General features: G+C 32.6%; 1 protein-coding gene across 10 annotated transcripts in view; it reads right to left on the bottom strand.

Annotated features, from left to right (window-relative positions):
* sei (seizure) overlaps positions 1-14,976 on the bottom strand; it is a 367,275-nt gene that overhangs the window by 113,502 nt on the left and 238,797 nt on the right. For all 10 annotated transcript variants that reach the window (XM_069842943.1, XM_069842952.1, XM_069842945.1 and 7 more), the window contains 2 exons: positions 14,663-14,783; positions 5,197-5,357 (listed from right to left, as the gene is read on the bottom strand). In XM_069842943.1, the coding sequence (XP_069699044.1) occupies positions 5,197-5,357; positions 14,663-14,783 (282 nt within the window). The remainder of the gene's footprint in view (positions 1-5,196; positions 5,358-14,662; positions 14,784-14,976) is intronic.

Below are 14,976 nucleotides of genomic sequence, written 5' to 3' on the forward strand. Positions count from 1 at the left end.
AACGAGAGTGTTGATGCAGTCATGCAGGCTTTTGCACAATCCCCAATGAGACAATGTTCTCCTGAGATTGATATCAGCAAATCCAGTGTTCATCGAATTTTGCGAGCTCAAAAATGGAAGCCTTACATTCCGAGACTTGTCCACTCACTAAATGAGGACGACCCAGATAGGCGACTGGAATTTTGTGAGTGGTTCGTGAACATGTGTGATGAAAGGGAAGATTTTCAAGACTTAATTGTTTGGTCAGATGAAGCCACATTTAAACTTGAAGGCACAATTAACTCGCACAATTGTGTGTACTGGGCTAACGAAAACCCACACATCTTTCAAGAAAATGCCGTCCATCTTCCAGGAGTAACAGTATGGTGTGATCTGTCTTCCAGAGGAATAATTGGGCCGTACTGCTTCGAAGGGACTGTCACGGGTGAGAAATACCTGCAAATGTTGGAAACCACGATTCCACGTCTTAATGACCTCTTTGAGAATGAAAATGGATTTTACTTTCAACAAGACGGGGGTCCAGCTCACTTTCATGTCAATGTGAAAAAATTTTTCGATCCACACTCAACCAGAGATGGATAGGGCGAAGAGGAAGTGCTGCGGAGTTCCCACCTCGATCTCCGGATTTAACCCCTCCAGACTTATACCTATGGGGAGCTCTAAAGGACACAGTGTACGCCACAAAACCACAAACACTGGAGGAACTGAGAGTTCAGATTGAACATGCCTGTAATGATATTTCATTAGCAACAATCCAGTTGGTATGTCAGTCTGTTGTACGTCGTTGTTGGGAGTGTTATGTGGCGGAAGGAGGCCATTTTGAACATGTACGGGCTTAAGGAATATAAAACCGCAAAAATCGTATTTCTGTTTCATCTCGTTGCTGAGAAATAATGCTTCAAAATGTGTATACATCAATTTGGGATGCTCTACATAATAGAAGATTCTCATTATTGTTTGAAACGTAAAAACAGTTTCAGTCTCCAAAAGTCTCAGCCAACTTTAGATGGTGCGAAACATGTGAGAGATCAATGTCTGCTTCGAATTGTTGGACTACACAATGTGTTCAGTACGTGAAAGAAAGTGTGAGGAGCTTCATGTTTCGGATAATAATTTTAACTGCAAGAGTCCTACCCTTTAAAAATGTAGTAAGATTGAATAACTTTCTGCAATTTTTTAATTATTTTGCATGATAAGAGGTTATTTGTAGTTTTTATAATTAAAGTTTTAAAAATACCCTATATTATATCCTTATTCCAATTTGAAGTTGTTAATCTTTTAAAATGTGGAGGTTGCAAACAAATCCGGTCATTTCCAAAATACATAGTATATTTTTCAGAAAGTAGAAAAAATTGTATCGAGTCTTCACTTTACCCTAAAGTGAACGACAATTTTATGTGTTACGTCCGTTGTTCTAATGGTGTGAATAATCATGATTTTAGTCATTTTCTGTGCATTTTATAGACAAAAATTTTTTGAAAATGACAGGTTTTGTTTGGAAATATAGTAGAATCCCTCTTATCCGACATCAAGGGACCAGGCTAGTTCCGGATACGAGATTTTGCCGGATAATTGAATAAATACCGGTGTATACAAAATAAAAATTCGTATTTCATGGTTCCAAATGTTGAAATTGCAGCCATGTGAAGCTTATTTCTCTATCACATACTCATAACTGAATAAACATAAAAACTGTGTGGATTTTCCTTAGTAAAACACATCACTCAACAGAAATAATACACTAATTTTAGGTTCGAATATTAACTGAAAATTAAAGTTCGTGCGAAATTTCTAATGTGGCAACACTGACTGCCCAAACATAACAAAATAAACATAAAAACTGTGTGGATTTTTCTTATTAAAACACATCACACAACACAAATAATACATTAATTTTAGGTTCGAATATTCACTGAAAACGAAAGTTTGTGCGAACTTCTAAATGTGACAACACTGACGGCTCAGACATAATTAAATACACTAAAACTGTGTAGCTTTTCCTTATTAAAACACATCAAACAACACAAATAATACACTAATTTTAGGTTAGAATATTCGCTAAAAATAAAGTTAGTGCGAATTTCCTAATGTGGCAAAAAAACTGTACAGCTTTTCCTTATTAAAACACATCAAACAACACAAATAATACACTAATTTTAGGTTAGAATATTCGCTAAAAATAAAGTTCGTGCGAATTTCCTAATGTGGCAAAAAAAACTGTATAGCTTTTCCTTATTAAAACACATCAAACAACACAAATAATACACTAATTTTAGGTTAGAATATTCGCTAAAAATAAAGTTCGTGCGAATTTCCTAATGTGGCAAAAAAAACTGTATAGCTTTTCCTTATTAAAACACATCAAACAACACAAATAATACACTAATTTTAGGTTAGAATATTCGCTAAAAATAAAGTTCGTGCGAATTTCCTAATGTGGCAAAAAAAACTGTACAGCTTTTCCTTATTAAAACACATCAAACAACACAAATAATACACTAATTTTAGGTTAGAATATTCGCTAAAAATAAATTTCGTGCGAATTTCCTAATGTGGCAAAAAAAACTGTATAGCTTTTCCTTATTAAAACACATCAAACAACACAAATAATACACTAATTTTAGGTTAGAATATTCGCTAAAAATAAAGTTCGTGCGAATTTCCTAATGTGGCAAAAAAAACTGTACAGCTTTTCCTTATTAAAACACATCAAACAACACAAATAATACACTAATTTTAGGTTAGAATATTCGCTAAAAATAAATTTCGTGCGAATTTCCTAATGTGGCAAAAAAAAACTGTATAGCTTTTCCTTATTAAAACACATCAAACAACACAAATAATACACTAATTTTAGGTTAGAATATTCGCTAAAAATAAAGTTCGTGCGAATTTCCTAATGTGGCAAAAAAAACTGTACAGCTTTTCCTTATTAAAACACATCAAACAACACAAATAATACACTAATTTTAGGTTAGAATATTCGCTAAAAATAAAGTTCGTGCGAATTTCTTAATGTGGCAAAAAAAAACTGTATAGCTTTTCCTTATTAAAACACATCAAACAACACAAATAATACACTAATTTTAGGTTAGAATATTCGCTAAAAATAAAGTTCGTGCGAATTTCCTAATGTGGCAAAAAAAACTGTACAGCTTTTCCTTATTAAAACACATCAAACAACACAAATAATACACTAATTTTAGGTTAGAATATTCGCTAAAAATAAATTTCGTGCGAATTTCCTAATGTGGCAAAAAAAACTGTATAGCTTTTCCTTATTAAAACACATCAAACAACACAAATAATACACTAATTTTAGGTTAGAATATTCGCTAAAAATAAAGTTCGTGCGAATTTCCTAATGTGGCAAAACTGACGACTCAGACTGTGGCAATGTGGCAGATTTAAACTCGTTTTTTTTTTTGTCTAGCCAAAAGTACCGTTGTTTTGGTATTTCCGATTATGAAGGAAATGTTCACTTTTGTTGAAAAAAAAAGCTATTTGACATTTATAATAGTAAAACATATATATCTCCATAGATATCATTCACTTTCATTTCACTGTATCATGGAAAAATGAATGTATTATAGCAGTTTTATGGTGATATCAATTAGCAATAAAATATTATCATTCTTGCACTAAGAAGTGGAAAGATCGATTTTAAATGGGTTGGTAATTGCAACACATACAGAAAGCTGGAAATGTCCGTTTTTGATACAAAAAAAAAACAGTGATATGGAATTATCTAGTTTTGACTGAGAATACCGATTTTACCACACTGTTTTTCATAGAAATGACCGAGTTAGAATAAAAACAGTAACATATTCAGAAATATACCTCTCTACACATACCGACAATAAAAAAACTCATTTTTTGTTTTTGGTGGAAATGACTGGTTTTGTTCGCAACTTCCACAAATAATGATTGATTCTCTTGAAATTATTTGGTTTCAATGTAAAACATGATGAGTCAATTTTTCATGAAAAAGGAATTTGCATTATGCTGTGCATCCTGATGGAATGTTTATTGTGGCAAAAGATGACTTGCATATGTCAGTTATTTTTCTGTCTAACCCGTTATTATGAAACATGGAAGTATGAATTTATTCAGTCGTTAAGTAATAACTATCCAGCCGTGATATTCCAAATGTTAAACTCAAGAAACTCATAGCATATCGTTGTAAGGTCGCTCTGTCTCACGGATTCAGCGGGACTTAACCCTTAACTTGGCAAAGCTTCATTTCTCACACTAGTTTATTAAACCTTGTCGGACTGTAAAGAAAACAACTATCGCTATGTCCATATTTTATATATTGTACATATATTACAGTATTGTGAAATTTTAATTTTCCTACCAATTTTTTTTCTATTGTTCTATTAAATTATAGCATAAAACAGTCTATTAACCTGTTGTATCCTATAGGATACTTTGCCAATTTAAGGGTTAATGGCCGGTTTTTCCAAATATTATTAGAAAATTTAACGACTGTTAAACTCTAAACAGTTTGTTAATTAATAAAATTGTATGTTTTCAACACACGTATGGTTTAACAGATTGCTAACAGTTTGTTAATTTTAAATGCAGGATTTCCGCCAGTTAACTCGTTTAACAGTTAGTTAAATATGGCCGATGTCTCCACAGCTGTTCGAACAGAAGTTGCGAAATTAATATTTTGTGTCTCTCTGTAGGGAATGCTAGCATATGACTGGTAATATAACATTTAAAAAATACTTTGGACTGTTTAAATACATCAGTGTTATTTTATTTCTTTCGTATTTCGTATCCATAATAGCAATGAGGAAATATAATCTTACTTTGTAATTATTATTTAGCACGTCACCTACAACTTTCATTTGTCACCTGTTTATGGAGCGTGGCCTACTATAACAGGTTGTCATTTTATGCAAGTTTCATGACTCACTCTATAACATAGAATTTAAAGATTAATTTTAGCCAATCAGAAATTGTCTTACATGTGTAGAATCATTACCAACTGCTGTTGAGTAGTTAAAATAATGCTAACAGACGTTATAGTGAAGTGTTGGTTATCTTAAACAAAATTATGTTGAACAAATGGAAAATACATTAACAAAGCGTTAAAAATAAACAGACTGTTAATTTAACATTCGTTAAGCAAAATTAAACATTACTTGGACAAACTGGCCAAACTGTTAGTGGACTGACGTGACTCACCTGGAAGTATTCTTCTAGCCGTTGGCGCAGTGGGTTGGGGATCTGGTGGAAGCGAATGAATTCCCTCACGCGCAGCATCTGAGTATGATAGCGAGCCGTGCCAGAGTACAGGCGCTGGATGATGGCTGATACGTTACCGAATATGCTGGCGTACATCAGAGCTGAAAAGTGAAGATAAATATTGCAGGTATGAGAGAAAAGGTAGCAGAATTGCAGACTATGTTAACAGGGCCCAGTGAAATTGAAAATGAATCTAGGTAATGTTAGGTTTTTAATTAATAAGTTGCTATTGTTTTCTAATGCCAGGCGTTTGACAATAAAGTCATTTGACGTCTTGCACTCCAATATTTTTCAAAGATATTATCATGGCCAGCCACTGAAGCACAGATTTTGAGATGTTCCGAATCCATTTCTTGGTTTGAGTTGCACAATGGGCAGTAAGGGGACTGATATAAGGTAGGTGTCCCTGATATGGCCATGCTAAGGTTTGAGAATTTTTCTAGCCGCCATTTTGAAAAAAAATGTAAATCACTTTTCTCTTACTCGTTCTCAGTCTAATGGACATTCTTAAAATAATTTCGTTTCACCATAAAAATACCTTTAATTGTCCAAAAAGTTCCAATTTCCAAAAGTCTACCTAGTGGCCATATCAGGAACATGTGCACATGATATGGCCACCCTTGTTCCATGTTCTACAAATCGTGATTGTTTTCAGTTTGACAGCGCAGTTGTGCTAAAATTAAATAATTTTGGTGCGAAATGAATAATCATGACACTTAGGCTAATAATCATTTTTATAATTCAAAAGTGTAGTCAAAACAGGTTTTTCCATAAAAAATTCAGTTGTTTTTCTTACTTACTTACTTACAAATGGCTTTTAAGGAACCTAAGGTTAATTGCCGCCCTCACATAAGCCACCCATCGGTCCCTATCCTGTGCAAGATTAATCCAGTCCCTATCATCACATCCCACCTCCCTCAAATCCATTTTAATATTATCCTCCCATCTACGTCTCGGCCTCCCCAAAGGTCTTTTTCCCTCCGGTCTCCCAACTAACACTCTATATGTATTCCTGGATTCGCCCATACGTGCTACATGCCCTGCCCATCGCAAACGTCTGGATTTAATGTTCCTAATTATGTCAGGTGAATTGTTGTTTTTCTTAAAATACAAAATTGTTGCGTAATCCCAGCTATAAGGCATGTAAATTTGTCAGGTGAAATAATAAAAGTGAAATGAACTTGATATGGCCATGGTGCATTTAAAATGGCCATATCAGGAGCAGGTAAGCTTTCACGAAAATCGTTTGATTATGAACAACTCGTAATAGATACGCCATCAACGACAACACCAATCAACAGAACATTAAAAACTGAATGGAGTACTATGGTTTTCACGAACAAGACTTACCAGAGAAAAATAAGAAGAGGTCACATGAAAACCGCAAAACAGGTAACTGACGCCATATTGCGCAACCTGACTGGATGGAAAGCGATCAAGTGACATACCAGAATGCCCTTACACTGGATTCTGCTCCAATTTAGCGGATTTTTTGGTTAACTAACTCAATAGCGGGGTGGCCATATCAAGAACATGGCCATAACAGGAGCGTACCTTATTCCAATTCTATGCAGGTGTTTGGCCAAACAATCATGGCCTGTTGCCAATCTAAATGCAGCTACAGACGATTTTCGTGGTAAATCGGGAATTAACTGTGGATTGTGATGCAGAGAGTTCCATTTTTTCCCTTGAAATTGTGTTATCAAATTTTGTTTGTTGAAGTCTAAGTATGTAGATTTAATAAATCTTTTCACAGAGTAATACGTAAATTTAGTAACAGGTCTGGAAGTAGCAGTGCTGCCCTTCTTTGCTAAAGCATCCGCATTCTCGTTTCCCAGGATTCCACAATGGGATGGTGTCCATTGGAATACAATTCTTTTATTGAGTGATATTAATTGAGAGAGCATTTTAGTTATTTCTGCTGTTTGAGATGAAGGTGTGTGTTTAGAGACGATTGATAGAATAGCTGCTTTGGAGTCTGACAATATAACTGCATTTTTAAATTTACTGATGTGGCATAGAAGATTCCTGAGACTTTCACTTATTGCAATGATTTCTCCATCAAAACTTGTTGTTCCATACCCAAGAGATCTATAAAGTGAGAAGAGACAGCACGTAACACCTGCACCGGCACCTTGTTCTCTGGAGATCAAGGATCCGTCGGTGTATAAATGAAGCCAGTTTTGTGGAGGGTACCGAATATTAATTGCCTCTAAAGACAATTGTTTTAGTATTTCAGTGTTTACTTCTGATTTCAGTATTTCTTCTGTTAAATTTAGATTATATTCTATATTTAATAGAGTTAAAGGGTTTGATTTAATTTGTAAGTTTTCTTTTAAATTCGGGATATTGATTTTCTGTTTTAATTCTTGAATAATGGATATGAAACTTTTTTGAGTTTTCAATCTACAGAGAGGACTGTATGAATGCCAGTTCTTTCCTGGTAATCTGATAAGTTTTTCATATTGAATCAGTGCTTTTTCTTCTATTGTCATTTTGACGCTGTTAATATTAGTGAGGAATCTCATAGAATCTATTGGAGTTGTTTTGATTCCACCAGTAATGAGTCTGAGAGCTTGGTTTTGAACATATTCTATTTCGTTTATGAAAGGTGAAATAATTAAAATTTCTCCGCAGTATGTCAGCACTGGCTGTATGAACATTTTGTATGTAGTGTTCAAAGTATTCCTAGAGCATCCCCATTTCTTTCCTGCTAGTCTTTTTAGAAGGGAGAATCTTTTACGAGCTTTTTCAGAAATGTATTTCAAATGGTTGCTCCATGTTAACTTACTATCGAAAATAACTCCAAGATATTTGGATTCATAAGTCCTAGGAAGGTGTCGGCCATTGTATTGGATATTGAATCTCTTTCTTTTTTACCAAGTGAAATTAATTAATAAGTAACACAATTTAAAACTGAATTTTTATATAGATTATTTCGTTTATATGACGTCATTTCATTTTCGGCCAATGAGGTGTAATGAAATTTTGAATTCCAACCAATCACAGTCATACATCGCGATAATTTCTGTCTTTGGGTTTTGTTTCACTAGAGACCGGAACTTTGGCAGAATGCCTTTTTAAATGTGTCAAATCTATCTTCATTCTGAAAGTAAATCTGTACGAATTATACGTCTGTGATTGAAAAGTCTCAGTTTTATGTTGTCCTTTTCTGGCTTTCTAAATATAAATGCCTAATTTACAAAATAAATGTTTTTTTTTTGCCTTTATTTGATTTATCTATTATTTATTATTAAAAATTGCCTACAGGTATATTTTTTATCAGACAATCTACCAAAGGTAGAGGAGTGATCTTGCATCATATTGTGGATATGACATGTATAATAATAATAATAATAATAATAATAATAATAATAATAATAATAATAATAATAATAATAATTTATTTAATCTGGCAGACCTAAGGCCAGTAGGCCTTCTCTTCCGCCCAGCCAGACTCTAATTCTAATTGAATACAATTGCTTACATAGTTGTTATATTAATATCTAGACCATAAAACAACATGAAAGTAAATAATGAAAGTTGGATAAGTAATGTTAGTGTGACAAGAATAAACATTGGTAAGAAATAGTTATAATAATAATAATAATAATAATAATAATAATAATAATAATAATAATAATAATAATAATAATAATAATAATAATAGTAATAATAATAATAATAATAATAATAATAATAATAATAATAATAATAATAATAATTTATTTAATCTGGCAGACCTAAGGCCAGTAGGCCTTCTCTTCCGCCCAGCCAGACTCTAATTCTAATTGAATACAATTGCTTACATAGTTGTTACATTAATATCTAGACCATAAAACAACATGAAAGTAAATAATGAAAGTTGGATAAGTAATGTTAGTGTGACAAGAATAAACATTGGTAAGAAATAGTTATAATAATAATAATAATAATAATAATAATAATAATAATAATTTATTTAATCTGGCAGACCTAAGGCCAGTAGGCCTTCTCTTCCGCCCAGCCAGACTCTAATTCTAATTGAATACAATTGCTTACATAGTTGTTATATTAATATCTAGACCATAAAACAACATGAAAGTAAATAATGAAAGTTGGATAAGTAATGTTAGTGTGACAAGAATAAACATTGGTAAGAAATAGTTATAATAATAATAATAATAATAATAATAATAATAATAATAATAATAATAATAATAATAATAATAGTAATAATAATAATAATAATAATAATAATAATAATAATAATAATAATAATAATTTATTTAATCTGGCAGACCTAAGGCCAGTAGGCCTTCTCTTCCGCCCAGCCAGACTCTAATTCTAATTGAATACAATTGCTTACATAGTTGTTACATTAATATCTAGACCATAAAACAACATGAAAGTAAATAATGAAAGTTGGATAAGTAATGTTAGTGTGACAATAATAAACATTGGTAAGAAATAGTTATAATAATAATAATAATAATAATAATAATAATAATAATAATAATAATAATAATAATAATAATAGTAATAATAATAATAATAATAATAATAATAATAATTTATTTAATCTGGCAGACCTAAGGCCAGTAGGCCTTCTCTTCCGCCCAGCCAGACTCTAATTCTAATTGAATACAATTGCTTACATAGTTATTATATTAATATCTAGACCATAAAACAACATGAAAGTAAATAATGAAAGTTGGATAAGTAATGTTAGTGTGACAATAATAAACATTGGTAAGAAATAGTTATAATAATAATAATAATAATAATAATAATAGTAATAATAATAATAATAATAATAATAATAATTTATTTAATCTGGCAGACCTAAGGCCAGTAGGCCTTCTCTTCCGCCCAGCCAGACTCTAATTCTAATTGAATACAATTGCTTACATAGTTGTTATATTAATATCTAGACCATAAAACAACATGAAAGTAAATAATGAAAGTTGGATAAGTAATGTTAGTGTGACAATAATAAACATTGGTAAGAAATAGTTATAATAATAATAATAATAATAATAATAATAATAATAATAATAATAATAATAGTAATAATAATAATAATAATAATAATAATAATAATAATTTATTTAATCTGGCAGACCTAAGGCCAGTAGGCCTTCTCTTCCGCCCAGCCAGACTCTAATTCTAATTGAATACAATTGCTTACATAGTTATTATATTAATATCTAGACCATAAAACAACATGAAAGTAAATAATGAAAGTTGGATAAGTAATGTTAGTGTGACAATAATAAACATTGGTAAGAAATAGTTATAATAATAATAATAATAATAATAATAATAATAATAATAATAATAATAATAATAATAGTAATAATAATAATAATAATAATAATAATAATAATAATTTATTTAACCTGGCAGACCTAAGGCCAGTAGGCCTTCTCTTCCGCCCAGCCAGACTCTAATTCTAATTGAATACAATTGCTTACATAGTTGTTATATTAATATCTAGACCATAAAACAACATGAAAGTAAATAATGAAAGTTGGATAAGTAATGTTAGTGTGACAATAATAAACATTGGTAAGAAATAGTTATAATAATAATAATAATAATAATAATAATAATAGTAGTAATAATAATAATAATAATAATGAGAAAATTTAGATATTTATCTGTGATATATATATATAACCATTAAACATTGAGAAACCTGAAACAGCTATTATTGTTAACAAGAATTGTTAGAAAAATATTTCGTTAGCCTATTCTTAAATTGGTTTGATGTCTGACAGTCCCTGACATTACTCGGTAGGGAATTCCAAAGTCGAGGAACAGCCACAGTGAAAGAAGATGAATATGAGGATGTTCGGTGGGAGGGAATGGATAATATTGAGGAGTGTTGTGATCGTGTGTCTAGGTTATGATGGGTGGATAAATTTTGAAAACGAGACGCAAGATAGACAGGAGTGGAGAAATGCAATATGTGAAAGAGAAGGGAAAGACAGTGGATTTTCCTACGATCTTCTAGACGGAGCCAGGACAACATTTCGAGGGATGGTGTTACGTGATCAGCCCGGCGAATATTGCAGACGAAACGGACGCACATATTATGAACACGTTGTAGTCTCTGCGCCGAAGTAACGCTTAGGTCAGTAAGCAGAATATCACAGTAATCGAAGTATTTCATCACAGAATGTTTGATAGTTTTTGAGTTATATGGGAAACGCTTCATCACTGCACAGCAGAAGTTTGAAAAAAAATGTAAATCATTTTCTTTTTTAATCTTAAAAACATTTTTTTCTTTCATATAGTAGAAGGACAGTGTTTTAAACATACCAACTTTCATTACTGTACAAGATACAGTAATGGAGAAAGATAAAGAAAAAAAAAGTTGAATATTTCCAAAATTTTACTGCTGTAAGCTGTACCTAACCCCTTAAAGAAACCAACTTCCGGTTTTATGTTTTCGATAACAATTTTTATGACTCAGGTACTTTGCAGAAATACTTCGTATAGGTGCTGCCTGACTCAAGAACATTCTTCAAGGAAATGGCCTGTAGTGCGCCAAATAAGTGCCTGAATTCTACAATGCTGGCCTGACGATAAACAATAATCATAATTATTATAGTGCAATTTGCGTAAACAAATTATTTTACTTAAGTGAATGAGATATAATTGGGCCTAATGTAGGGTGACCAGATTTTCAAAAAAAAAAAAAAACGGAACACTTATTAAGATTGACATGAATCAACATTTTATCTGAACATTCATTGTGTTTATATAACGTCAGTGAGCAATAAGGTCCAATTTAATTTATTTTATGCTCGACCATGCCGAAATGTAGTAATTATACACCTGGTAGCAGCCCTTTAATGGACCTCATTAAAGTACACCTATTCATTAAAGTTCAGGTGTTCCACCAATCAGAAAATACCATTGTAGCAATATGAAAGCGCAAGTATCGATTATTCTCGGATATGCAAACGAAAGACAACAATAAATCAATAAATCACCTATATTTGAAATAAAGTGTTAGTTGGGAGGCCGGAGGGAAAAAGACCTTTAGGGAGGCCGAGATGTAGATGGGAAGATAATATTAAAATGGATTTGAAGGAGGTGGGATATGATGATAGAGAATGGATTAATCTTGCTCAGGATAGGGATCAATGGCGGGCTTATGTGAGGGCGGCAATGAACCCCCGGATTCCTTAAAAGCCAGTAAGTAAGTAAGTAAGTAAGTAAGTAAGTAAGTAAGTAAGTAAGTAAGTAAGTAAGTAAGTAAGTATATTTGAAATAAAGTCGTCGACCTCGTTGGCGAGTTGGTATAGCGCTGGCCTTCTATGCCCAAGGTTGCGGGTTCGATCCCGGGCCAGGTCGATAGCATTTAAGTGTGCTTAAATGCGACAGGCTCATGTCAGTAGATTTACTGGCATGTAAAAGAACTCCTGCGGGACAAAATTCCGGCACATCCGGCGACGCTGATATAACCTCTGCAGTTGCGAGCGTCGTTAAATAAACCATAACATTTAACATTTTGAAATAAAGTCAGTTCTGTTACTATAATAATTAGCGTTAATTGTAAATAATATTCAAATAAATTCAATTTGTCATCTCGTTTTTCAATGTCTAATTCAATTTCAAGGTTATATCAAGATTAATGTTTATTTTACTCTCTAGATTATATCAAGGTCAATGTCGACATTTGTTTCTCGGAAAAAATCAATACTTTCGCGTCTGCGCACATCTCAAAATTTACGAGGTACTGCAACAAGGTCAGTTCCGCTCCTCAGTCAGATAAGAATAACATGAATACTTATGAATAATTTCAAGTTAGAAATATGGTCGAGCATAAAAAGTCGTATGAAACTTGGCTATAATGTTAATTAAAAAGCTCGTATGAAAATTATGAACCTCGCTTGCGCTCGTTTCATAAACATACTCGCGTCTTAATTACTACCATTATAGGCTCGTTGAATAATGTACTATTAAGTAATAAAACACTACACTGTTTACAATAACTGAGCTTTAATAATTATACAAGTACGTACATAATAAAGTAGCATGGATACTTAGCTTAAGTCATTGTTGACAATTGTTTATATTACTAGTCTGGATTAATTAGGTTAACTTATCTGTTTAAAAATACTTCAGGTTAATTGGACCTTACATTATATCCATGTCACTGTATTCTGAACTTTTTCATAACAAAACTGTTTGCCTCATATTAACTTTTAATTATTTTAACATTCTCCATGAAGATCAACTGTACAATCAACATCATATTTCTTTTGTGAGTGAATTTGCTCTAGAAGTGTTGGCCTTTCCTTCAAGAAACTATAGAAGTCCATGCAAGACAAATTTTTGAAATGACATTTTGTGATTAACATGGCCTTAATTGAATTCATTACGGTGACATCTAATGGAAACAGTATAGAATTATAGAATGTGTATTTCTCAAAATGGCGTTACGTATATTAAAATTTATTTTGATTTTTGGAATACTGTATAGGCGCAATACCATCCGCAGGTTGCACACCGCAAGTATCGCAACGCTTGCTAGTTTCTCAGAGCTACAGGAAAGACGTAGAAATAGCGAGAATATGATGCGCGCGCAAGTGCCTTCCTCCTTGGTCCGTCCTAGGCACACATGCTTCTGTTATGTGTTGTTTGAAGCTCTGGTCCGAGAGCTACACCAACGACTATTTAACGTTACACAGAGCAGTACTGACAGACGGAATGTGCTGTGATTTGCGAGTGCAATGTAATTGTGTTAGCTGCTGCATGTATTATTAATTCTTAAACACTAATTTGAAGTATTGCAATGAGTTCGGAATTGTGTGTTATTGAAAGCTTATTATTAAATCCATTTTCCCGAAGGACTATTCAAGAGAAGACAGACATTATAGAGAATATGTGCGCTCGTTCAGTGCAGCTCAATACAACAATGTGCATTGGTTGACAGGGTCGAAAAAACTAAATAAACTGTTTTGTTGGCCATGTTTGTTATATTATATCGAACGTCTACATCTGATAAGCGAATATGATCCATGGCTCATAATGATTTCATAATTATAAAATAAATTATTTATGTGGGTCTGATTATTTTTATTAATTATGAATTATTATATCCTCCCATCTTCCCCTATGAATAAAAGAGCAAGCCTAACTTTCGTGACTAGCATTCGCCCCTGGAATTAATCAATGTTTTACGTGGTTATTAAATAAAATAAAAGAAAAATAATTATTTTAAAAATAATTTAGGGAAACGGGACGCAATTAAAAAAATGGGACATTTTCCGTCCCGAGCATACTTTTCTCGGAATAGGGGACAAGAGGTTGAAAAAAAAGGGACAATCCCGTTGAAAACGGGACGTCTGGTCACCCTAGCCTAGTAGGAAGCCCAGCATATAGGCATTGTATCTGACATACAACTTACACCCAACCAGCATGACGCAGATCGTGAAGATCTTCTCCGCATCGGTGTTGGGAGCAACATTACCAAACCCCACAGACGTTAGACTGCTGAATGTGAAGTAAAGGGCAGTGATATACCGAGACTGAAAAGAAAAGAAAATAACAGTCACTACAAAGCACCACATGAACGTTATTTTACATTAGCTGCCAAAATTAAAAGTACAGTTTTTTAATCACTTAAAAGTTTAGATCTATATCTGTTGTAGGTCTATACAAAAACAATATTTACATCTGCTTAGGTTCCGACCATATTATTTGAGTGCTTAAAATTCATTG

This window comes from Periplaneta americana, chromosome 13, assembly GCF_040183065.1.
Source record: "Periplaneta americana isolate PAMFEO1 chromosome 13, P.americana_PAMFEO1_priV1, whole genome shotgun sequence".
Classification (NCBI taxonomy): Eukaryota; Metazoa; Arthropoda; class Insecta; order Blattodea; family Blattidae; genus Periplaneta; species Periplaneta americana.